The 27,665-nt window shown below is 38.6% G+C and overlaps 1 protein-coding gene across 1 annotated transcript in view; it reads right to left on the bottom strand.

Moving 5' to 3' along the window:
• The window catches only part of LOC137642907 (uncharacterized), a 44,797-nt gene continuing 17,132 nt past the window's right edge, over window positions 1-27,665 (bottom strand). The window contains exons 3-6 of the mRNA XM_068375771.1: window positions 23,473-23,595; window positions 19,638-19,842; window positions 19,321-19,508; window positions 1-1,986 (exon numbers count right to left, since the gene is read on the bottom strand). Of these exons, the coding sequence (XP_068231872.1) occupies window positions 1,843-1,986; window positions 19,321-19,508; window positions 19,638-19,842; window positions 23,473-23,595 (660 nt within the window). The 3' untranslated portion in view covers window positions 1-1,842. The remainder of the gene's footprint in view (window positions 1,987-19,320; window positions 19,509-19,637; window positions 19,843-23,472; window positions 23,596-27,665) is intronic.

Raw genomic sequence — 27,665 nt, 5'->3', positions numbered from 1 at the left:
AAACCTGTGACCCAATTGTCTCAAGTCTGGGAGCAATGTTACTTCTACAGCCAATTCCAAGACCTCACTTATAATGGGACTGGTAGATACTTAATTATTATCTATGCGAAAGATTGTTAAATATCAGGATACTCACTACAGAAGTAGAACAGAATTTATTACTGATTAGAGAATTTGTAGTTGAAATTTCAATCAACTTCTGTTACCTTGGCTCAGTACCAAGTCCCCCACTTATTAACCTTTACTAAAGGTAAGAAAAACAAATAACTTTGGATGTTCAATCTGATCCTTTAAACATAGACAGTGAATGCACTTGTCACTCCTACCCTGATATCTACTATTGGCTAACAGCTACTAGCTACTGCAACAAATGTTCTTCTTATGTAGAGATAGCAGACCAATTTGATTAAAAAAAACTTGCTGCACTGACTCTTAGCATTTAGGCATCTTGCTACATTTGTGAGTTTACAATACAAAGATTAGCTACTGGATCATTACTTCTAATAAAAATACACTTGACAGACGTAAATATTTTTCAACATTCATGTTTTGAAAAAGAAAAAGAAAAGAGAAATATCTGTTATGAACCCTTCCTGGTGAGTATGAATGTAACACAGATAAACCTGGCATATATGGTAAGTTTGGGGTGCCTTAAAAAGCTTTTTCAAGTCCATCATTATACATAAATAAAACATACATCAAACTGGATACTCATTTTGTCTTGCCTATTTATGGCAAAAAAAGGAAATTTCAAAGGCACTGGGTAGATCACTAATTTTAAAGCAGCTTTTCAGGTAAGTAGGTGGACCAGTCAATGAATCTATGGATTGTTTTCAAGGTTTCCTTTTGCGAATTTTCACGGGAATTGATATGGACACGGTTTTTAATTTATGGCGTGTTACTCTTGGGAGATTTAGCTTCAGAGGTTATACATGGATCTAAAACACTTCTTAAGAGAAGTTCTTTTAATTTGGGCCAAAAATATCATTATAAAAGCACTTCTAAAGAGAAGTTATTTTAATTTGGGCCAAAAATATCATTATAAAAGCACTTCTTAAGAGAAGTTCTTTTAATTTGGGCCAAAAATATTATTATAAAAGCACAAAGAGATGAACTGAATGCATAAGCACTCAATAGGCAATAGACTACACTTTGCCACATCAAATAGTAATTGCCAAATGAAACAAGTAATTCCAATATCAAAATAATACACTAACAGTATTGTGATGAAATTAACGTGGAAAACGGAGACAGATGTAACCACCAGTGGGATTGCTTCACCTGCTAATTGATTATCAGTAAAAAAAAAAATAAAAAAAAAAGATTTAAGAGCAAAGAAATGCATTTGCATTTAGAAAGAAGACTTCAGTTATGAAATATAAATCCATACATTGAAGAAAAAAAAAAAACAGTTAACAAATAAGGTAATCATTTCTGAATACAAATGCAATAATCTCTTAAGCAGATGAACAGGCAAATCAGATATTTACAAAGTACAGTAAGTTTAAAGTAAAGAGATTTGGCCTTTTAAAAATAGTATTTAAAACAAAAAACATGATAAAATCCTATGAAAAGGACTTTCATAACCTGAATTCAATGTGTCAGCATGAAAATATAATGAACTATATTTAAGAAAAACAGACAACCTTAATAAACAAGTACAATGTACAAGTTGGTAATCAAAAACAAAATTAATTATTGTTGGTTTAAGAAACAATCTGTAAAATTTCCTATCATATAAACTTAAAATCTGAATGTGTTTGGATAATCATATACCGCACAATGTTTCAAAGTACAGTATTGAGACATTGGAAACAGAAAATTCAATATAACCATATCATCTTACTTTTCACACCTCTGTAAAAACCTAATGAAATGCCTGAAACCATACTTTGATGCAATCTTCTGTAAGGTTTCATCGGCCCCATTACACTCATGTTTTGAAACACCCATGGCAAACAAATGATGAGCAAAGCATATGTCCCCCTGAAAAGAAAAAACAATATATTGTAAGTACTGTAAGAGATAGAACACCGAGCCTTCTTCAGATTAAATAGTAGATACAGTAATACCTATCGATAGGAAAGTTTCTGCATACGAAAATTCCTGATGTGAAAAGAGATACAAAGATTTTACATCTCATATTACGAAAAACCCCTCATGATACAAACGAGATTTACCTGGCCACTGAAAAATAATTTTTAAATTTGTGTGCCGCAAAACTATGAACTCATCACCATCGTCCTGCTCTGCCATTGGTTCTTCCTACGTTGATGCTGGTTACTGCCATAAGAAACTGCTCTCCTAATTTCATATCAATAAGTACTGTATATTTTTTAGTTAAAAAACCCAATGCACAGTACTGTATTGTATGTATGTACAGTATGTACATACAATGATACTACACATATCAAAACATTAACGATATACTATCCTTACATTTCAGTAAATAATTAACAGATCAAAACATATTTTTCCCTTTTAATGTCATGATTATCTATTTTAAATTAATTTCATATCAATAAGTATATTTTTAAATTAAAAAACCCAATGAACAGAACTGTATTGTTTGTACGAACGCACAATGCTACTATGCATATACAGTAAAACACATTAGCAAAATATTTTTCTTTCATTTCAGTAAATAAATAACAGATTATAACACATTTTTCCCTTTTAATGTCAGGATTATTTTTTTACAATTAAATCTATATCAATAAGTACTTTCTTAAATTTAAAACATAATGAACAGTACAGTACTGTGTGCATGTATATTATGTACATACTCACAACGCTACTTTGCACATCAAAACAGCGATATATTTTTTTTTCATTTTGGTAAATAAATATCAGTTGAAAAAACTATTTTCTGGGTCGACCTGTGACGGCCGGTGAAAAAGTCCTTCTTTGTACTTTTTCTGATATAAATCTTCCAAATATACCAGAGAAAATTAAAAGCATGGAATGCAGAGGTTACAACCCTCGCGCGAGCACCTTGTTGGTGTCGTATATCTAACAAGGGCGTTTGTAAAACACTATTCACAGGCTGTCTTCCATTTAGATAATCCCTTCATCAAAGGGGGAGGGCCGTGACAGGCCCTAGAGAATACAGTTGGGTTACCCTACCGACACCTACCACTCGCGCTCACCAGGTCATCCTTCTGATTTTGGACTTGCAAACAAGTTAAGTTTTTTGGGCACAGTGTTTTTTCGAAGAGTTTCTCGTTATTTCAACATGACTGACGTTGCTACTTCACCCTTACCAATGTTAAGTACCATAGTTTGTTTTGGCAGCTTTTGACAGTACCGGGCATTTGTTCTGTTTCCAATATGGTGGTTTTTAGTTTTGGAAGCGATTGTCCTGCCAAGGTATAGGCAGCCATTTTGGGTTATGTTCGCTTCAGTAAATATTCTAGTTATTTTTGCCCATCTGGTACTCTGTCATCTAGGTTATATCACTTATGTTTTATGGCCTTTTTGTGTTATCATTAATTTTTATTAGTTTTTACTATGGTATTTATTTGCTTGCAAGTCCAATTTGGACCTACGAAGAATAGCGATTTAAAGAATAGCGGTTTAAAGTATAGCAAATTAAGTTTAGCGATTTAGTCTGTTAGTTTGTACTCGCCTCAGAGGCTTCGATTTAGACTATATCCTTGTTTATTTGTTACGTTGTCGTTATTCTTCGTTCTTGGTTATTACAATTACTAAGAAAAAGCAATCAATTTTATTAATTTTCTTATTTTATTGTGTGATGTTAGTTTTTTATTATGTAACCTTCAGAGCGAAAACAGAGAGTGCTCGTTCCCTGTTCTACAGATATGAGTTATCCCTTCTCTCGTTTTCTTTGTTAGCTCGAGTAAGAGAGGTGAATTTCCCGTTCTCCGTTTTTATACGATCACGAGTTATTCAGGCCTCCTCTTAGTATCAGAGTTGATGATAGTACGTTTAATATTATAAACGTTTTTATTGATGTGGTTACTGTTAATATAGCTAACACTATTAATAGGTACGTTAGTGTACGAGTCATTAATTGGGGTCGTTTTATACCGACACCCTTAGCTCCGCCTTGAGTTATGCTTAGCTCCGCCTTGAGTTATGCTCCACTATAATGGATACTCATTGGGTGAGAACTAGTTATCGTACCAGAGCAGATTTTTGGAGTGCAACGGTGAAATCCGGCACTCGGACTCCGGCTGAAGCCTTTTACACACGAACCTTTGTCATGTTTGATCATAATTACACCATTACGGCCCCCTTTTTCATCGTATCTCCGGCTTCACTGGAGATAACACATTCATTGAGGTTAATGTTATCGTACCGGGGACGGTCACGATATTACGATGACGGGCCTTTGCTACCGGATCTCCGGTACAAACAGAGATCAAGCAGACGTCCAGAACTTTTTTCATCGAATCTCCGGCTTCGCTGGAGATAACACAAACATTCATTGAGGTTAATGTTATCGTACCGGGGACGGTCATGATATCACGGTGACGGGCCTTTGCTACCGGATCTCCGGTACAAACAGAGATCAAGCAGACGTCCAGAACCGGAGTTAACAATGTGATACCGATGAAGATTTCACAGTTTCATTATTACGGTCCCTTTTTCATCGAATCTCCGGCTTCACTGGAGATAACACAGACATTCAGTATTAGAGAATGTTATCGTACCGCTGAGGATCACGTTTTCACGATGACGGACCTTTGTCACTGGTTCTCCGGTACAAACAGAGATCAATCAGACGATCAGAATCAGGGTATGAACCCTTTTTCATGAATAATCACAATATCGTTATTACGATCCTTTTCATCGAATCTCCGTCTTAACCGGATATTGTACAGGCGATCAGCATTGAGGTTAATATTAGATTTCCTCTGGTGTTCACGTTGTCACTATGACGGACCTTTGTTTGTACCGGAGATTGTTACCGGAGCTCCGGTACAGACAGAGATCACTCAGACCACGGGTGGCCAATCTTTTGTTTTAGCTGTGAAGGAAAGGATTTAACATGAATACAAAGTAAACTGTACTTACTTTAATGACACTTTGAATTTGCGTTGGTAATATTCATTAGCTATTCTTGAAAGTCCTAATAAAAATATATGAACATAACTATGCCTATATTTATGCATATATTTAACTCTAACTATGTATAAATATGGATAAATATCCATACAACATCGTGTTCAAATAGAAATGAATTAATTATGCCTATATTTATGCATATTCAATTCTAACTATGTATAAATATGGATAAATATCCATACAACATCGTGTTCAAATGGAAATAAATTCATTATGCCTATATTTATGCATATTCAATTCTAACTATGCCTAAATATGGATAAATATCCATACAACATAGTGTTCAAATAGAAATAAGTTTCCACTCAGTACTGGGAACCGAACGTTGGCCCCTTCTAATGAAGGGCCGGGTCGAGACCAACCATGCCATGAGAGGCTATCTACTGTTCCTTGAGACTCTGGTCAGTGAACAGATGAATCAATAGAATACTAATATCCAGTAAATAATGTTAGACCCGGTTCTGAACGTCTGAGTCAGGGGTGGCCAACCTGTGGCGAATGCGCCAACAGTGTCACATTTCATGAATACAAGTGTCGAACTATACCCCAAAAGATAGTACATTAAATGACTTTTCTTTAAAATTGATTTTTATGAGTTATACAGATGATCCCAGCCTGTGAATAGGATCACTAACCAAAGTTCAAGGAACATCCAGACTTATGTCCCCTTTCTGTTACAGAAGGTTCGCCTACATGGTTCCCGTCAGGATGATGATGAATCTCTCTGGCCTGCAAGAGAGGCTCTCCGCCCTTGGGTATTAAGGTTGGGAAGAAATGCTCCATCTAGAGGTCCCTATCTCCTCAGAGTGTCCTCTCTAAGGTTGGACGACGACACCATGGACGGGCAGGTAGGTGGGGATGAGTTTTGAGCCTTCAGCTTTGCAATTACCTACGTCACCGACCTAGGACCCTTAAAGGATCCTGATGTTCATGTTACCCTGCATAAACCGTGACTGCTAAAAGCAACACATTCTAGGGAAAACCAAGGGGCTATGACGGAGCTCAAAGGTATGGTGGTGAGTCGGATCCGTTCAGGAACTCGGATGTCTCCCCCTACAGCCCCAGGCATATCGAAGTAACCTCCTTCGATAAAAACAACGCATAGAGATTTGCCTTACATGTTCCATATATAGATGGTACCATAAATCTGGATGGCATAGACGTCCTCCCTCTGGGGGACCTAGATTTTACTCCCAGGTACTAGAATTCCCATTCAACGGATTCGTTCGATTGAAAGAGATTGCCTTGGTTAGGTTAGACAAGGTACCGAAGGTAACAGTATTATTTCCTAAAGGGCAGGCCCGATCTGTCTGGACCAGGATGTTGTCAGTCTGGGGGGTACGATAATTCCAAGATCTGCCCTTCCAATTCGACCTACACGTTTGATGGTCTGATCGGGTTAGTTGTGGGAAATACGTTCTGTCTGAGGCCTCTATCAGACAGGAATCGATAGTCGGTTACCCACTCGTCATCACAGCCTTCCTCTGATTCGACGTCTATGCATCCGAATCCCCCTCATCAGGTGGTCTACCTCACTGATTCCCCAGGTACACAGCCCAACCCCGTTGGGATGTTTTACCTGCATACAGCCCTAGATCCGAACCCTCAGGCTCCTTTCGTGGACACCAGAGAGGAAGCTACAGGAGAAGAAGACAGTCTCGCCATCGAGACGGACCTAGGGAAAAGGGGGCTCGGAGAAGGAAAGTACCTAGATTCACTCCCTCACAACGCGGTGGTCCCGGTAGGGGGTAGACTTTACCACTTTCGAGACCATTGGACCTTCGGTCTGTGGGCTCATAGCATAATCTGTAAAGGTTTGAGGTGAAAATGGCCACAAGGTCCTCCTCCTCCACCAGTGACCTTCTCCCAGAAATCCACTCCCATCCTGAAAGAGTACACCACAGGGTTACTCAAGAAGAAGCAATCAAACGGGATCGATCACTGAAGTTCCAAAGCCGCCTGTTCACAATTCCGAAGAAAGGCTTGTCGGCATTGAGAGTGGACCTGGACTTGTCAAGCTAAACTCTTACATTCTCTGCGACAAGTTCCGGATGTTGACTATCTCTCAGGTACGGACCTTACTTCCCCGTGGGACCGTCACCACCTCTGTCGATCTTACCGACGACTATTATCTTGCGCCTATAGCTCGAAACTTCTCTTCTTATCTGGGTTTCCGCCTAAGCAGGAAAGCCTTTGTGTTTAAGACATGCCCTTTGGCCTCAACATTGATCCCAGGATATTCACGAAACTGGGAGAGACAGTGTTAGAACAACTCAGGAACCAAGAGATACAGATCATTGCTCATCTGGCCGGTTGGCTCATTTGGGCCCGGCCGGCCATAGAAGGCAACAGAGCTACGAAGGAATTACTTCGATTTCTCGACAACCTGTGATTTCGGGTCAATCTCCAAAAAATCTCGCCTGCAACCATCAGGCCACTTAGAATGGTTAGCCATTCAGTGGGACCTTTCGAAGCACATGTTGTCTCTCCCTTCCAAAAGGTAAGAGGAATAGTTTCCAAGATCAAGAATTTTCTCAAACACAAACAGGTGTCCAAAGAACCTTAGAAAGTATCCTCGGCCTTTTCCAATTCACTTCAGTAACAGATCTCCTAATAAAAGCCAAACTCAAAGACATCAATCGAGTTTGGAGAAAGAGAGCTACAGTACCTATAAGAGACAAGGTCTCGAAGATCCCCTCTGTCTTGAAAATGAGACTACGCCCATGGTCCGAACCGAAGAACCTCTCCAAATCGGTTCCTCTACAATTCCCACCTCCACAAGTGACATTCCATACAGCCGCGTCTCTAAGTGGATGGGGGGATTACTCCGAACATCATATGTTTCAGGTTCTTGGTCACTCGCCATGAAACAGTCCCATATCATTGTTCTCAAAGCCATGGCAGTGTTCTTGACCCTGAAGAGAGACTCTCCTCCGAGGTCAACCCACATCAGAGTAGTGTCAGACAGCACAGACGTAGTACACTACGTCAACAGGGGAGGATCCAAGTCACCCAACCTGAATCAGATCCTGGTCACTATCTTCGCCTGGGCAACAGAAAAGAACTGGTTCATGTCAGCACCTCACCTAGCGGGAGGCCAGAATGTGAGAGCGGACTCACTATCCAGGACGGATCCACTGGAGTCAGAATGGTCTCTAGACATAATTTCATTCCGGTGGATACTCAGGCTCGTTCCAGGCCTCCAGGTAGATCTATTCGCAACTCAGATGAATCACAAACTTCCTTGTTATGTAACCCCAACCCTGGACCCTCGGGCTTATGCCATGGACGCATTACCCCGGGATTGGAACCATTAGAAGAAGATTTCCCTATCTCCCCCAGGGAATCTTCTAAAAACTTTTACACAAACTACGCTCCTTCCGGGGCGCAGTGGCTTTAGTACCACCTCACTGGCCAAGAACAGTTGGTTTCCTCTCCTCCTCGAGTTGAAACTCAGTCCCATCCGGATCCCGTTCCTCAAACTGACCCGAGTAATCCAAACTCACTGTGTCAGATTACTCAAGGATAGCCAAAACTCTAACTTTGTGGACTACAGGAAGTTGGCAGCTCGTAGAGACGCGAACATTGAACCGGAAAACTATCTCTTTATCGAATGGGACAAAAGGGACTCGACAATTCGCCAATATGATTCGGCCGTTAACAACTAGCAGGTCCCCTAAGAGTGCAGACCATACTCGTATGTCCCCGCATTTAGCCATCTCTTTCTTGAGGTTCTTATTTGACAAAGGCCTAACAGTTAGCACTTTAACCACCATCAAGTCAGCTTTGAAGAAGATCTTCCTTGTTGGGTTCAACATTAACCTAGCTGATTCCTATTTCTCATCAATCCCAAAAACATGTGCTAGGCTTTGACCTTCGGTTCGGCCACAAAAGGACTCTTGGTCTCTGAACGGTGTTCTCAAACTTGCGATGGACACGGACAATGAATCCTGCTCTTATATCACTCTTCTTAGGAAGACTTTATTTCTAACGGCTATGGCCTCAGGTGATGGAACATCAGAACTAGCAGCTCTCTCACGAAACCCGGAAAACATAGATTTCCTCCCTTCAGCCGAAGTACTCCTTTTCCAGACAAAGCTTTCCTAGCTAAAAAATGAGGATCCGCAAAATAGGTGCTCCCCTCGGAAGGTTATTCTTCATCCCCAGGATTTTTCTCCGTGTACAGTCACACTCTCAAGGCCCTTTTTAGCTAGAACTGCCACCCGCTCGTCTGGCCCCTTGGTTATCAGGGAACAAGGAGGTACTATTTCCATTCACGGTATCAGGCAACAAATCCTCTACTTCATTAAACATACTAATCCGGAATCATTTCCCCAGGCTCATGATATATGGACAGTAGATGCCTCCAACAATGACTTCCAGAACAGCGACTTTGATGATTTTAAAAAATATACTGGTTGGAAATCCCCTATGGTTGTCAAACGCCAATATCTAAAGATCTTATAGGCCCTTAAATACCCGACGATGGCAGAGGGGAGCCTTATCCCTCCTCATTAATCTCCTCTTCTTCCTTTCTTCCATCTCTTCTCTTCTCCCTCCTACCCGCCACTCACACCACGTCGCCGCTCTCCTTGGTAGTTTGTTAGCCCTATGATATTTGCCATGTTTAATTCCTATGGTTTAACTGTTATTGTAGTTACCGTTCCTTTAATGTTTAGATATACTTAGACATGTAAGGTTTGATGCCTTTTGCGATTCGACACTCAGTTGGTTCCTTGTCGTCATTATTATTTAACCTTTCGTTCCCTATGTCATTTGGCTGGTTGGTAATTGGACGATTACTTTATTATATCATATTATTGTCGTACATGGTGATTGTATTCTCCTCATTATGTTATTAATTTATTGGGCTTGGAAGGCATTCTCTGGTACATTTTCACCGGCCGTCACAGGTCGACCCAGAAAAGGGATTTTGACGAAGGAAAAATCTATTTCTGGGGAGAGACCTGTGACGCCCGGTGAAACCCTTCCCGGTTATTTTTGTACGGACCCACCCTTTCCTTGCCAAGCCATATGTTCTTGCAGAAGGATGACCTGGTGAGCGCGAGTGGTAGGTGTCGGTAGGGTAACCCAACTGTATTCTCTAGGGCCTGTCACGGCCCTCCCCCTTTGATGAAGGGATTATCTAAATGGAAGACAGCCTGTGAATAGTGTTTTACAAACGCCCTTGTTAGATATACGACACCAACAAGGTGCTCGCGCGAGGGTTGTAACCTCTGCATTCCATGCTTTTAATTTTCTCTGGTATATTTGGAAGATTTATATCAGAAAAAGTACAAAGAAGGACTTTTTCACCGGGCGTCACAGGTCTCTCCCCAGAAATAGATTTTTCCTTCGTCAAAATCCCTTTACTAGACATATACAGTAGTATTATTTTCCATTTATTATTGCATTATGTTCTAATAACTACATTGACAGGTATTAACAATTAAGGTATGTATATTGAATGATTCAAATATATTTGGCTGTATTTCATTGTGATTATAGTTTTATTATAAAACTTAATGTGGTGTTTTTGTAGGGCTTGGAGCGAATTAGGTGATTTACATGTAAAAATGCCATCATTATAAAAAAAAAATGTGATACAATAGCCACTCAGGAACAAATATAATTTTGTATTTAGAGGTATTACTGTATACAGTAATACCTCGACATACGAGTGTCCCAACATACGAGAAATTTGAGATACGAGGAAAGTTTCGAGGAAATTTTTGCCCCGAGATACGAGACAAATTTGAGATACGAAGATACAAGACAGTTCCTTATGCGGCCGCTAGGTGTGCCGTAGGATCTCCATCACATAAAGTTATCTCCGAGGATCAGCTGTAGTGTTTGCATTTTTTACGTGTTTTTTGCGTTAATCAGTACAGAATTAAGTGAATAAGTAATGGGTCCTAAGCAAGCGAGTGCAAACAAGGGTAGTGAAAAGAAAAAGCGTATAATGACAATCGAGATAAAGCATGAAATAATCGAAAATCATGAGAGTGGTGTACGAGTCACTGAGCTGGCTCGCCAATATGAGAGGAGTACATCAACAATAAGTACCATCCTCAAGCAGAAGGATGCTATAAAGAGCACCAAGCCTTCAAAAGGACTAACCATCCTTTCCAAGCTGCACAGTGATATTCATGACGAGATGGAGAGGCTTCTTTTAATATGGAGAAAGGAGAAACAGTTGGCGGAAGATAGCGTGACCGAGAAGATCATCTGTGAAAAGGCCAGCAGAATCCACAATGACTTGAAAGGAAAGCAAGCAGCTGAGAGAGGAGAGACTTCGACGGCAGCGGAAACCTTCAAAGCCAGTCGTGGCTGGTTGGATAATTTGAAAAAACGGACTGAGATACACTCGGTTGTGAGGCATGGGGAAGCAGCAAGTTCAGACTCGAAAGCCGTGGGGGACTACATCAAAACCTTTGCCGCAGTTATCGCAGAACAAGGATACATCCCCCAACAAGTGTTCAACTGTCATGAAACTGGCCTTTTCTGGAAGAATATGCCCAGGAGGAAATTCATCACGGCAGAGGAGAAGAGACTACCGGGCCATAAACACATGAAGGACCGGTTTACTCTAGCCTTGTGTGCCAATGTCAGCGGTGACTGTAAGTTCAAGCCACTGCTGGTGTACCACTCAGAAAACCCACGTGCTTTCAAGAACCAAGGGATCTTGGAAGAAAAACTACAAGTGATGTGGCGCCCTAATGCTAAGGCTTGGGTTACGCGGCATTTCTTCACAGAATGGGTTAATCTGTGCTTTGGTTCGGCAGTCAAAAAATATTTGGCTGAGAAAAGCCTGCCAATGAAATGTCTCGTGATCTCTCGACAATGCCCGTGGTTACCCTCATGGTCTCGAAGAGGAGATTCTTGATGAGTACAGGTTCATCAAGGTCCTTTATCTCCCGCCCAACACCACGCCACTCCTCCAGCCCATGGACCAACAAGTAATTTCCAACTTTAAAAAACTGTACACAAAGCATTTGTTTAAGAAATGCTTCGATGTCACAGACAACACCGATCTCATGCTTCGTGAATTTTGGAAGGAACATTTCAATATCATCCATTGCTTAAAACTTATTGACGATACATTGCAGGGTGTCACACGAAGAACTCTTAATTCAGCATGGAAGAAATTGTGGCCAGCTTCCATTATTGAGAGGGACTTTGAACGGTTCGATACGCCAGACCCTGATGAACCCGAACCTATTGTGGTGGATGAAATCGTGTCTCTTGGAAAGTCCATGGGGCTGGAGGTAGACGAGGCGGACGTGAACATCCTTGTCGAGGAGCATTAGGAAGAGCTCAAGACACAGGAATTGATAGAGCTCCAGGAGATGCAACATTCGGAGGTGTTGCAGGAGCTATTTAGCGAGGAGGAGGTGGAAGAGGAGGATCGCTTTTCTACGGAGGAAATCAGAGACATGTTAGCTAAGTGGCAGGAGTTTTCTGATTTTATGGAAAAGAGGCACCCGGACAAGTTGGCGGGTGGTCGTGCATTAGCCTTTTGTGACGACACTTGTGTACGTCAGTTTCATAACATTTTGTAGGGGAGACAAAAGCAAACATCCCTAGATAGGTTCCTTTTAAAAAGGCCAGCAAAAAGTGAAGTTGAAAGGGAGTCAAAAAGCGAGGCAAAAAGAGCCAAGCCGGAAGAAGAAACTTAAAAATAAAATGACAACAAAATTAGAATTAAGTTTAGTGTCACGAAAGATGAACATTTATTTCCAAGTGTGTGTACAGTAAGCTAATTTCCTTTAAGTTAGATTTAAAGTTTAAGTTATGTTACGTAGTGTTACAAAAGTGTAGCGTACCAAACATGTTGCTGTCAAGTCTCTCTCCTCCCCTTTCTCTCTCCCTCCTCCTCACCACACACTGCCGTTAGCCGAGCTACCATCTGTCTCGAAGGTAAGAACTCCATAATAACGTCACATTTTATCGCAGATCATAACCAGTACATAGATATTGTTATTTTGTAAGCGTAGGCTGTGAATTAGAACAATTAAAAACATGTTTTTCCACTGTAATATACTAATTTTAGGTGTTTTTTCAGAGGGTGGGAACGGATTAATTATTTTCTAGTTATTTTATATGGGAAAAAATTGATCCGAGATACGAGCGAATTGACATACGAACTAGGGTCCCGGAACGCATTAAGCTCATATCTCAAGGTATAACTGTAGTTTCCAAAATAATGTCAATACATATCATACAGAATAATTTCCTTTTTAAGGAAGCATGCTCCTCTAAACAAACCAATCTATGATTACTGTTTGAGCAATCAAGCAAAATAATAGCTGATCATGCAATATCCTGGATTGCATCAGATTCTGATATATAGTGTGTAGTGCAGTGTAATTTTACTAGAAAAAAAATCTATAAAAGAATAACATTAGAAAAGGATGAAAAAGAACAAAATTAGTAAATGAAAAACTGTTCTTATCATAAGTTTATACCAAGTGCCTTGGTATATGTATGTACCAAAGGATTCCTTTTTAATTGATATAAGACATTATTATTACTTGTACTATCATTTTTACTTTAGGATATAAAGGTACATAGTTTTTAGTACAGTTGGCCTTCGTTTTACGCGATGGTTAGGTTACAGACATAGGTGCAATAAGCGAATATAGGCTGCACTAGGGTGGGCTACCTCCTAACCTAAAGTCACTGCCCCTTGCCATGAGCAGTGCTCGAGCTGATGGTTAACACAGTAAATACTGTTTCTACCACAGTTTATTATCATATGTACAGTGTACAGTACATGTGCACATATGTACACTACATACTGGACACAATAAGACTACAGTACAGTATTGTGCTAAGTAACGGATTTTGAGCGAAGCAAAAATCTATTTTTGGGTGAGATAGCCATAACGTCCTGATGGAAGGTTCCTATAGGTAGCTTTCTAAGGGATATTTGGCTACAGTGATATTCCCAGAGAATTAACCTTTAGGTCTCCAGAATTCTAACTCCTGGCACGGATATCCTTAAAATTTCTCTTAAGGATATCGCATGATAACAGGGGATATATATCTTGATACGACACATAGCAATCTTTGCTATTCACCCCGAAAAGCGTTTTCGTTTCGAGGGGAAAGAGCGGCAAAAATAGAAGGGGAGCCGTTATCAAGGTTACCCTTCTTACCATACTACTATTGAGTATCTAGATGGCGCTGTATCCAAGATGGCGCTCATTCCTATTTTTGTAGCGATTTCGCACGGTGGTGTTCCCTGTTGATCTAACATTTTGATCGCTTTTGAGAGGATTTAATATGCAATCTCCAACTTCTTTCACCACAGGAAAGTTGAGTACAGTATTTATTCTTTACAGTGTATAATTTCCTTACAGTTCTGTATAACAAAACAGTTAGTCCTATCCAGTAATAAAATACTGTAATCTATCACTCGCAGATACTGTAGTGTATGTTACTGTAATATATGTACAGTAATATCACTAAAATACAGCTTAACTGTGCTGTAAGTGATCGGTGTCTTTGTTCAGATGATTCGACGTAGCCTATGCGTTTTCTTGAAACATGACGCAACTTGTGTCGTCTTTTGCGCAATATGATTTATCTACGTGCTGTAACCTGGTAATTATACCTATTCCATCTTCTACTTCAATGGGCTATAAAAATAAACGATAATTATAATAGTATCATCAGTAACATTACAGTATACAGTACGGTGAGCCCTCGTTTATCGCGGTAGATAGGATCCAGACCTGACCGCGATAGGTGAAAATCCGCGAAGTAGTGACACCATATTTACGTATTTATTTAACATGTATATTCAGACTTTTAAAACCTTCCCTTGTACATAGTACTGTTAACAAACTACCCTTTAATGTACAGAACACTTAATGCATGTACTACAGTACCCTAAACTAAAACAGGCAGAAATATTAAAGGCGATTTTATATCATGCGTTTCCTAAACACGCCAAAAAGCACGATAAAAAATGGCAACCAATGTTTTGTTTACGTTTATCTCTGATCATAATGAAGAAACAAGCGCATTTACACATCTGTGTATAGGTTAGTTTTTGCATCGATTATATTGATTATTCAGTACAGTATGTTGATTTTGTTATTACCAATGTTTTACTGTAATTAATTTTTCTAAGGACTTCCAAATGAAATGTTTTTCTTTATGACGCCGCCTGAAACGGCGCCGTCATAAAGTACGCTCAGTAAACAACCACGCTCAGTAAACAAACGAAGGCATTTAAGGCGCATGATGAAAGTGATAAATAATGATATTACAGTAAAAGCTTTTAGAAAATATGTTATTACAAATATTATTTACCATATCTAGATAAAATCATACAGTACATACGTAGCAAAGCAGGAAAACAATTTACGAGAGAGAGAGAGAGAGAGAGAGAGAGAGAGAGAGAGAGAGAGAGAGAGAGAGAGAGAGAGAGAGAGTTGTTTTACATACGTAAATGTAAATTTTAAACAAAAAAAAATGATAGGTTACAACGTGTATATTCAGACTTTTAAAACCTTCCCTTTAACTTAATGCATACTAAACTAAAACAGGCACAAATATTAAAATGTTAGAATATCAAAGTAAAAAATAAAGATTGTTTACTGTACTCACCACGAAAGAAGTGTAAGAAAAACTTGAATGATGATGGCGATGACTTTGCTGCACAGTAGAAATGATGATGATGAAGCTGATGATGTCTTCTACTGTGCAGCCAATGATAGTATTTTACGTCTCTTCAGATGGAGGTGTCTTTTCCTGGGACACCTCTTCAATTTCTTCCTGGGACACTTCTTCAATTTCTTCCGAAGGCATAGTAGCAGGAGGAACTGGCTCTTTTTTGCGAGGCTGGAAGAACATTGTGATCGGAAGTTGCTGCCGCTGCTTCTTTTTTCGCTCAAAGAGCATCCTGTAGGGAGTCATGTCGTCATCGATCTTGTTGCAGAATTGCATAGACCGAACCATATCCTCGTCCCACTCTTGCGACATTTCTTTCAACTCCTTCGCATGGTTGCAGAACTTGGCAAGCCGTTCTAATGTTAAGCCCGTTTCTTCGACATTTTCTTGGGTCTTCCTGCGTTTCACTATCTTCTTCACTGGCCGATTTCATCAGGTCTTCTAGGTCTGCGTCAGTTAGCGGCTGGGAATGGCAGTCCAACAACTCGTCGACGTCTTCAGTCGTCATGTCGCCAAACCCATCACCTCCAATTATCGCAGCCAACTGCACAGATTTGCGTATTGCAGAGTGTTGAATTTCAGAAGGTGTAAATCCCTCGTCGTCGTAAACAATCTGGGGCCACAACTTCTTCCAGCTCGCATTAACGGTTGCAGGTTCCATTTCTTGCAGTGCCTTCTGAATGTTCTGCAGGCACGTGGCTATTGTGTACTTCCGCCAGTACGCCTTCAAATTGAAATTTTCATCTTCATCTTCTTGGGCAGCATCCACACACGCAACGAGGTCCGTCAAGGTATTCTTCGTGTAGAGGGCCTTGAACGCCCTGATAACCCCCTGGTCCATCGGTTGAATTAATGACGTGGTGTTGGGTGGCAGGAACTCAACCTGAATGCCCTCATGCAACAGGTCAGTTGCGTGTCCACCAGCGTTATCCATAAGGAGAAGGATCTTAAATGGCAAGCCCTTCTCTAAGTGATATTTACTGACTTGCGGGATAAAACACTGGTAGAACCAGTTGGAGGTCAGCATCTTCGTAATCCATGCTTTTTTATTATGCATCCAGTACACGGGAAGGAGATTCTTATTTTTATTTTTCAAAGCGCGAGGATTTTTCGACTTGTAAATAAGCCCCGGCTTTAGCAAAAATCCAGCAGCATTGCCACACATCACGAGGGTTACGCGGTCTTTGAACGCTTTAAAGCCAGAGGCTTTGGCTTCTTCTTTAAACAGGAAAGTTCGCGACGGCATTCTCTTCCAAAACAAGCCGGTCTCATCCATATTAAACACTTGTTCCGGCTTGTATCCACCTTCAGCGATAATGTTCTTGAACGTCTCGTTCACGCAAGTTTCAGCAGCGGCAGTGTCAGCCGAAGCAGCCTCGCCATGCAGGGAAACGCTTTTCAGGCCGAAGCGTTTCTGAAACTTCGCGAACCATCCTTTGCTGGCGGAAAAACGTTGTTTCTGAGGCTGGGAATCAGTGGATGTACCTGGTTGAGGTTCATGTACATCATCATCTTCTTCAGCATGGTTGCCATCGTCGTCTTGAGGTTCCTTTGCCGCAAAATTCTCATACAAGCTCAAAGCCTTGGTTCGGATGGTGTTCGTATCCAAGGCTATGTTCTTCTTCCGGCAGTCGGCAATCCACACTGCTAAAGCACCTTCCATGTGTACGATCGTTTTATTACGCGTGGTAACGACTCGCTTCGCTGATCTGCTAAAGGTGATGGTAGCCGTCTTTCTAATGTTCGCCTCGTCCTTCTTGATGTAGCGAACGGTGGATTCGTTCACTCCAAAATGGCGGGCTGCGGCCGCGTAACTTCTGCCTTCTTTTAACATCACCTTCTCAGCAATCGTCATCATCTTTCGGTGGCGTTTAGGCTCACTACCAGCTTTAGCAGAAGCAGAACGCTTGGGATCCATTGTACAGTAGGGGTTAAACAGAAAGTTCAACAAAAAGTTCAACTTGAAACAGTCACGCACAGCACAGATTAAAGTTCACAATAACGTAGCAGCATCTACACGACGAGAGAGCGGGAAACGAAGTGGCCGCGAAAAGATGCTGGAGGTTGGAGAAGCGGTCAAAACACCAATCACAGGCTAGATTACAAAACTTGGGTTCTGATTCGTCAACTATCAGAGCTTGAACCAATCACAATCCGTCTTATATGCTACGTAGTAGTTACCAATTCAAATACAAGGTACCCTACGTATACAGTACAGTTTTACGTACGCTATTTTACGCTTGTTTTGTTGTAGGATATGTACGCTTATTCGAGATGTGATTTTTGCAACAAAGAATATTGGATGCAGTACTACGTACGTATACATACAAAAGATTCATGGAAAAGATGCACATCCATTACATTTGTAGTACAGTAGTAGCCATCAGCAGCTTACACCATTCTAATATGGTATGACTGCATCTGATTTGCGTTTCATGTTCGATTTAATTTTACTACGTACTGTATACAGTACTGAATTATCGTATGATCACATTCTCTTTTCGTGTTTTATTTCTTTCTGTACTGAATTATATGTCATATGTAATGCAATGAACCATCAGTAAGAGCATATATTACTAATTACAGCATTAATGGAATTACAGGTAACGAAATATCGTATTTGGGGTCTTCATATACCGCGGTATTTTTGAAATTTCCGGAAAATCCGCGATATGTTTATATATATGGGTTATGAAAAAAATCCGCGAAGTGGTGAATCCGCGATGGTCGAACCGCGAAGTAGCGAGGGCTCACTGTATTGTACTTTCCGACACCTTACCTTTGCACTCATTTTCACTCTTTCAATTTCCTGTGTTTAGTCTTTTGAAAATTTTTATAAAAGATCAACCATCGATCACATAGTTTTTGTCCTTTTGGACGTTGAATATCAGGAATTGATGTGGAAGAGGTCACACCAACAGCTTAATATTACATGCAGGAAGTCCTCGGGTTACAAAGGTTGACAATTCGCCGTTACGAACGGGCTACCTCAAGGTATTTTTTTGAAAAAATCCATTTCAACATCTTTGTTTATGATACGCATTTGGAATTTTGGTGCTGTTCTTATTTGGATATTTTTGTGCCTTTTTATCTTTTGCTGTGCACTGTCTGGAAAGTGTAAGGGATACTTCTGATGGCAGTGGGTAGGCCAACCATAGGAATATACAGTAGGTAAGAAATTGTTGTACTGTATGTATTACTTATTGTCTACTAGTACTGTATAAGTGTAGGTACACTGCCATATAGGGTACAGGTATTTTTATTTATAGGGTATAGTAATTTATGAATGATAAGGGATTGTTTTCTCTCTTTTAATAATGTATACTATACATATTGAATATGTATGTTTGTTTGTATGTATGTATGTATGTACAGCATGTTCTCTATATAAATACATCTTACAACAAAAATCGACTTCCGACGTATCATAAGAAAGGATCTCATTCGTAGCCCGAGCACCTCCTATATCTAAAACTGTAAGTACATTTCATTATAAGCATAAAATCCAACAGTATAAGTCACAGTTAATATGTGAGAACAACCAACCTGTTCAGCTGCCATGCATATTGCAGAGTTACCATATTCATCACGAACAGAGAGATCCTTTACTCGAGTTGCTAAGAGAAGTGCTATACCTCTGCTACCTCTACGTGCTGCCTTTAGAAAAAGGGCTGAGTATTCCAAAACTGGAATATAATCACTGCGAAGAGATGCCAGCAATGCCGGATAGTCATCTGTTGACAAAGAAAAAACTTATAATGGCCTCTACTATTTGTAAAATACAATTAGTTTATATATGAGGAAACTTACCTTTTTATTATGATACACAACATAATGATCCTGTAATTCCTTCACAATCTTACCTTGATCTACTGCAGCCATAAATTCCTCTTCTGACAAAGTCAGTATTTGTTGCTCCAATCGTTTAAACTCCTGTTGACTTTTCTGAGGATCAAAAAGTGAGACACCAGACAAAATTTCCACCTCCACGCTGCCAGCACAGTCCTGTACATTTTCCTCAGTAGTATCCTCAGGATTAATATGAGAGCCAATATGTTTCCCAGCACCCTACAATAAATATATTAATAATTTCTTTAGTGACCACAATAATGTTCCTCGGCATGAAGACAGTCTGGAACATTTGGTTCCAAACAACAATAATATTATAATACAGAATAGTTTAACCTGTCCACTTCAAGAACAGTGATTCTTTGACATATTTTGTTAAGACTTATTTGTGAATGCATTAAGAGTACATAAATGACTCTAGGACACCTTGACTCTCAAATAGATCAATTACCACTAATCCAAAATGATGAAAAGAGCTATCAGCAAGGTGGTTCCCTAAGAACAACACAGGATTACTACTGAAATTGGAAAAAATATTGAATAATCCTTTATTTCCTGACCATTTTGAGTCCATAATATGAATTGCCAATTATTCTAGTTAGGTTAAAGTCAAGTGTTTTTGCACCTATAAGGAAGGTTTTTATTTTAATATTTCTGAGTGACCTTTCATTAGAGCATCTACTTTACAAAAGAATTTTAGACTTTGAAGGACAAGTGACTAGCAATCACAGAAGTGCTAGACCTTTGTTAAATGAACTCAGTGGGTGTGTTTCTATAGTATAACCCAACTGTGACCTTGACTAAACATGTACTGAGAAAAACTACAATAATTACTCTGGTATTTAGTGTTTGACCATAATGACTAAGTGTAAATTAAACTAATTCTGTTTAAATAATACACAAATACTGTATTTAAATGGAAAATTACTTTTTCATCACGATAAACTACTGTACTGTAGACAAGGTTTGTATCTTATATAATGCTAATTTCTTCAAGAAGATATTTATATTTTCCAAGGAATTTACTAAATAATAATTAGACAGACAATTACGAACTTGGTATTTATTAGCTGTATTGACTGAAAATCTATAAATGTGTAGCCTTGCGTAACCAACATATTTCTTTATTTATCTCCTAAAAGCCACATCTATTTGCCAGTAATCTGGCAATATCTCTCTATTTAATCCATGCTACCCATATTCTTTTAGTAATATCCTATCAACTCCTACTTCACAAAATCTTGTTGGTTTCTAAGGTAATGGAAATACTCTACCTCTACTATGATAAGTACATCTAACACAATACAGTTCCCAACTCTTCGCTAAGGAAATTATATAAAAATATGATTTAAAGTTTTTATAGGAGTAGGGCTGTTATAACTGAAACCTAATTATTTGAATAGGTTGCAAAAATACAAATATAAAAACATTGTAAAAATTAGTGACCAAAACACAGAACTTATCTAATATCACTGTCTATCAGTATCCTAACATGGTTTAATACAAGCAATTATTTTCAAAGAATTACTGCGTCCTTGTACTTTAATGTGCTTTACCCAAAATGTTACAGATTAATCCTTAAATTATACCTCACATGACTACAAAGATTGGTCAAAATCGGTAAAGTAGCTTTCGTGTAAAGTTTCTCCCAAACAAACAAACAAACAAATAAACTAACAAACAGACGAAAAAGATGGATGAATACATATCCTTCCCAAAATCTTTGATTTAGCGAAGGAAAAAAGGGGTCCAAATTTGTAGCTATAAAAAAAACTATAAAAATATCAAATCTTAATTACTACAAGTTCTTAAAAAGCTCAATTTCTTTTCCTCAGGAAGAAATACATCATTTAAGTCATCTAGATATAAATGTATACAGACTATGGGTAATAAATTTCTATCCTACCCATAGGTGGGGTACTTGATTATCTTAACACATTGGTATTGTCTGTCAGTTCCTTGTTTACTGTTAAACAAATATTAATACAATGAGAACCAGAATGCCAAAGCCAGTGATAGAATCATAAAGCATCATCGTAAAGGAAAAGTTAAAGACTATGATATATTTTGGCAAATTCCTCCCATCAAACAACAGAAAAATTTAATGACAAATACTTTATTTGAAGCAGGAAAGCTGTTCGTTTGACAGTATTGCAGTTCCATGTACAATATTTAAAGATCTGAAATATGCAAGACTGATCAAGGAGGACAAACTCTCAGAATTGTTCTTTTGTCTATGCACTGCAACTGAAGAAGTATGAGTAAAGTATCATATTAGTTTCTGCAGTGATAAATTATGGATGACAAGAAAGCACCAATCTGGGACTGGAAAAAACTGGAAAGGCTAATATTCTGGTTTAGTTCACAGAACAAAACTACTCTATATCATACACTGTGGTTGACTTTACAAAAATGTCTTGTTTATATAACAAATCTTTGTTTAAGAAATATAAAATATATGTGGTTTAAAATGAAATTATCTGCAAAGCAAAGAAGAACCATCGTTTTTAAAATAGAATATTGATGGCATGGCTATTCATCTTCCTTAACTATACCTTGCTCCTATTTTCCTTTCTCATTTAAGAATAAAACTTTTGGGTGAGCTTCACGGGAGTCTAGAAATATAAATCTTAAGTTTCTTTAAACTAATAATAATTATTATTATTATTACTTGCTAAGCTACAACCTTAACTGGAAAAACAGGATGCTATAAGCCCAGGGCTCCAACATGGAAAATAGCCTAGTGAGGAAAGGAAACAAGGAAAAATAAAATATTTTAAGAACAGTAACATTAAAATAAATATCTATATAAACTATAAAAAAAATTAACAAAACAAAATGAAGAAAAATAAGATAGAAAAGTGTACCAGAGTGTACACTCAAACAAAAAATAACTAATCCAATACTGAACAGTGGAAGACCATGGTATAGAGGCAATGGCCCTATCCAAGACTAGAGAACAATGGTTTGACTTTGGAGTGTCCTTCTCCTAGAAGAGCTGCTTACCATAGCTAAAGATCTCTTCTACCCACACCAATAGGAAAGTGTTGTCAGGTCTATGAGAACAGAGGAAAATACTGTATGTAAAGAATAGGCCAGACTATTTGGTGTGTGAGTAGGCAAAGGGAAAATGAACCGTGACCAGAGAGAAGGATCCAATGTAATACTCTCTGGCCAGTCAGACCCATAACTCTCTAGAGGTAGTATCTCAACAGGTGGTTGGTGCCCTGGCCAACCTACTAACTAAGTGCTTATAACCATATGAATGATGTATTATAAAGTACTGATAACCATATAAAAGGTGTATTTGCAATGAAAGACTATTAGCCTCTGATAAAGACCCACCATCCATATCCTTAAGATTTAAGAGATGATAGTTTAAGTTAGTACACCCATTCAAAGTACAGTAATTCAAATTATAAATTAGAATTTTACAATATATATCTCCAGGGTTCTGTTTTTATTTGCAGGTCAGTGATTAAAATTTCATTCTTGTGGATTATGTGCAAAACAAAAATAAATTTTATGAGGTGACTTAGAAGGTTCTTTGGCGAGGAACCTGGATTGAAAGCTCTGGCCGTCATCTTGGATTGCTGGCAAATCTTTTCACAGAGAATTTGATCTCCAAATTGAGTAATTTAGATTTAAATACCTTCCCATTGGAACCAACTCAAGTACGGTACAATACAATTGTCTTAACAGTTTAGGAGTCAAGTACAAATTCTGACATGTATCCCATTTGAAAAGGTTTGTGTATACACAAACATCCAAATTAGGAACACATTTTTCATGAATAAAATTAACACACTACACATGGAAGGAAATGTAAATAACTTCTTAATACTCTACCTTAGTCTCTTCATCACTAGCTTCATCAGAAGAATCAATTTGTATTATTCTGAAAAATAATTCACAAATGATGCTCTGGAAGATCAAAAAATAACCAAGATAAATCAGATAAAACAATATTAACTATTCAGGTTATTTAGATTAGATATAAATATTTATAATAAATTGTTGGAATTTATATAAAAATATAAGAAAGTCCTAAAGTTAATGGAAGCTTTGAAAAGAGTACAAACAATGTGAATGAAAATAATCACTCTGTAACAATTTACTTTTTACGTAAAAGTCCTATATTTTCTTTCTTTTCCCACACTGTACACAATGGTAAAGGTTAAAGAGGAACAGTAACATATAGTATACAAACTGATACAAAAAGCTTGTAACAGAATTCTAAGGAAACGTAATAACTTCTACTTTGTCATAGTTCCTATAGTGTATTTGAAAATGTAAATGTATATAATTCTATGAGTAGTGTTGAATGTTGACTGTTATTTGTCCAAAACGTTGAGATCATTCTGTAAATACTTTACTGTTGAGCAGGATAACGTAAGAGACTTATGTCAACCTGTTTAACAGAAAAGCATTTATCATTTATATGTGTCTGACCTATTTCAATGTTGTATCTGATCTCAAAATCTTTTATATACTTATTCATTACTTATACAGTATATAGTTTATTTTCTTTTTTAGCAAAGTATTTCCTTTCCCTACTGGAGATCTCTAGTTTGTAGCATTCTGCTTTTTAATAATAATAATAATAATAATAATAATAATAATAATAATAATAATAATAATATTGATAATAATAATAGTTCCCAGTAAAATATGCTCATCTGATTACAAAAATAAGATTTTATATAAAGATACACTGACTGACTTAAACACAGAGATGAATATGATATACAGGTATGAAGGAGGCTAAGACTAACTTCCATAGTTTATGAGAGTAGCTCCATTCCATTTACTGATACTTCATAATGAGGGATGTTGCCCTTAGTCAATAATAGCCTACAAAAGAAACTACAAGAATGAAAACAACCATAGTAACCTATAACTGTTAAAAAACAATGAGCATGATGTAAAAATTAGGCATGCTAACAATTCTAATAAAAAAACAAGTCTTTCTGAAGATATAGCAGGAAAATTTACTGATAGTAAATAGGCAAAAATGGGTTGGTTTAATCAGTTTCAAAATTTTGAAGGATTTCATATCTTTTAGGTTTCAGAAGGCCAGGCATGTTAAAAAAAACAAAGTGAATATAGAAAGTCACTGATGAATGACCCCTACTAAAACTATTAACCTGTTAAGCGTCCCCCCTGGACCAGGTTGCCGCTAACGTACCGTCACGCTTTTTTTGCCCTGAGCGGTCATTTCACTAATGATAATTTTTCAAAGTTAATATCATTTCTTTATGCTTATAATTCGTATTTATAGTTAAAAGTAGGGATATCAAATAAATGGTAGAGTAAAAAAAACAATTAATACTACTATTGTTTCATTTCAAATAGCTACATAATACTGAATATTCTAATGGGTTCTTTATATCTTCAATCGTAAATCTTACGCCTGGATAAGCAACAAAAGCAAAGGGATAAGTCTCTTCCCCTCTCTCTCTCTCTCTCTCTCTCTCCATATCGTTTCCTGTATAGTTTTCAATTATGTTCGTCATACATTTGTACATTACTTATCTACTTTATTCTCTCTCTCTCTCTCTCTCTCTCTCTCTCTCTCTCTCTCTCTCTCTCTCTCTCTCTCTCTCTCTCTCTCTCTCTCGGCATTTCCTTTCCTATATAGTTTTGTGAAATCTCGTTATCCAATCATTCGGTAATGAGAAGTCATTTTTGCTTTCGGCATCGAAAGAAAACTTTGTTTCTTCAATATACTCATCACTGGAGGATTCAGAACTAGTGCTCTCATTATCAAACAGGTTATCATTATCAAATTCCTCAACAAGAATATCATTTATTTCATCTAAAGACATAATCTTCCTCTTTAGACCGTTCATTACAAAAGGAACAACAAATAACCACTTCCGCATGAACGCCCGAAGCGCACTGATAGGAAACCAGTTTTCTAACACCAAGCTACCTTCAGAAAAATAGTTGCCAGACATCATATAAGCTTCTACTTACAGCCCCCATATGCTGAGAGTGTTGCCAAGTGGTGATCTTATACTTACTATACGAGTAAACGTAATATCACGAGACTGACGGCTTGAAAAAGGCAATTAAAGTCACGAACGGAATATGCAGTTGAAGGCGGTACCGAGTAGATCGTGGTGAATGGTTTATCACGTGGGTGACGCTTAACAGGTTAAGGGATTTTGACGAAGGAAAAATCTATTTCTGGGGAGAGACCTGTGACGCCCGGTGAAAAAGTCCTTCTTTCTACTTTTTCTGATATAAATCTTCCAAATATACCAGAGAAAAATAAAAGCATGGAATGCAGAGGTTACTACCCTTGCCCGAGCACATCGTGAGTGTCGTGTATACATCAGGGGCATGTGAAAACCACTATTCACAGGCTGTCTTCCAATTAAATAACTCCTTCATCAAAGGGAAGGGCCGTAACAAAGACCCCAGAAACCATACTTGGGCCAAGCCCCGTCACCCACACGAACGCCTTCTAGGTCATTCTTCTGCAATTACATATGGCTTGGCAAGGAAAGGGTGGGTCCGTACAAAAATAACCGGGAAGGGTTTCACCGGGCGTCACAGGTCTCTCCCCAGAAATAGATTTTTCCTTCGTCAAAATCCCTTTTCTGGGTCGACCTGTGACGGCCGGTGAAAATGTACCAGAGAATGCCTTCCAAGCCCAATAAAGTAATAACATAATGAGGAGAATACAATCACCATGTACGAAAATAATATAATATAATAATATAAGTAAACGTCCAATTACCAACTAGCCAAATTGACATAGGGAACGTAAGGCTAAATAACTATGACGACAAGGAATCAACTGAGTGTCGAATCGCAAAAGGCATCAAACCTTACATGTCTACGCATATCTAAACATTAAAGGAACGGTAACTACAATAACAGTTAAACCATAGGAATTAAACATGGCAAATATCATAGGGCTAACGAACTACCCAGGAGAGTGGCGACGTGGTGTGAGTGGCGGGTAGGAAGGAAAAGAGAAGAGATGGAAGAAAGGAAGAAGAAGCGATTAATGGGGAGGGATAAGGCTCCCCGCTGCCATCGTCGGGTATTTAAGGGCCTGTAAGATCTTTAGATAGTGGCGTTTGACAACCATAGGGGATTTCCAACCAGTATATTTTTTTAAAATCATCAAAGTCCCTGTTCTGGAAGTAATTGATGGAGGTATCTACTGTCCGTATATCATGACCCTGGGGAAATGATTCCGGATTAGTATGTTTAAAGAAGTAGAGGATTTGTTGCCTGATACCGTGAATGGAAATAGTACCTCCTTGTTCCCTGATAACCAAGGGGCCAGACAAGCGGGTGGCAGTTCTAGCTAAAAAGGCTTTGAGAGTAGAGACTGGACACAGAGAAAAGATCCTGGGGAAGAAGAATAATCTTACGAGGGGAGCACCTATTTTGCGGATCCTCATTTTTTAGCTAGGAAAGCTTTGTCTGGAGAAAGGAGTACTTCGGCTGAAGGGAGGAAATCTATGTTTTCCGGGTTTCGTGAGAGAGCTGCTAGTTCTGATATTCCATCACCTGAGGCCAAAGCCGTTAGAAATAGTCTTCCTATGAAGAGTGATATAAGAGCAGGATTCATTGTCCGTGTCCATCGCAAGTTTGAGGACACCGTTCAGAGACCAAGAGTCCTTTTGTGGCCGAACCGAAGGTCTGAGCCTAGCACATGTTTTTGGAATAGATGAGAAATAGGAATCAGCTAGGTTAATGTTAAACCCAACAAGGAAGATTTTCTTCAAAGCTGACTTGATGGTGGTTAAAGTGCTAACTGTTAGGCCTTTGCCAAATAGGAACCTCAAGAAAGAGATGGCTATATTCGGAGACATACGAGTATGGTCTGAACTCTTAGGGAATCTGCTAGTTGTTAACGGCCGAATCATATTGGCGAATTGTAGAGTCCCTTTTGTCTGATTCGATGAAGAGATCGTTTTCCGGTTCAATGTTCGCGTCTCTACGAGCTGCAAACTTCCTGTAGTCCACAAAGTTAGAGTTTTGGCTATCCTTGAGTAATCTGACACAGTGAGTTTGGA

This window comes from Palaemon carinicauda, chromosome 6, assembly GCF_036898095.1.
Source record: "Palaemon carinicauda isolate YSFRI2023 chromosome 6, ASM3689809v2, whole genome shotgun sequence".
NCBI lineage: Eukaryota > Metazoa > Arthropoda > Malacostraca > Decapoda > Palaemonidae > Palaemon > Palaemon carinicauda.
The sequence above is the reverse complement of the archived record's forward strand: the minus strand, read 5'-3'. Positions and strand labels throughout refer to the sequence as shown.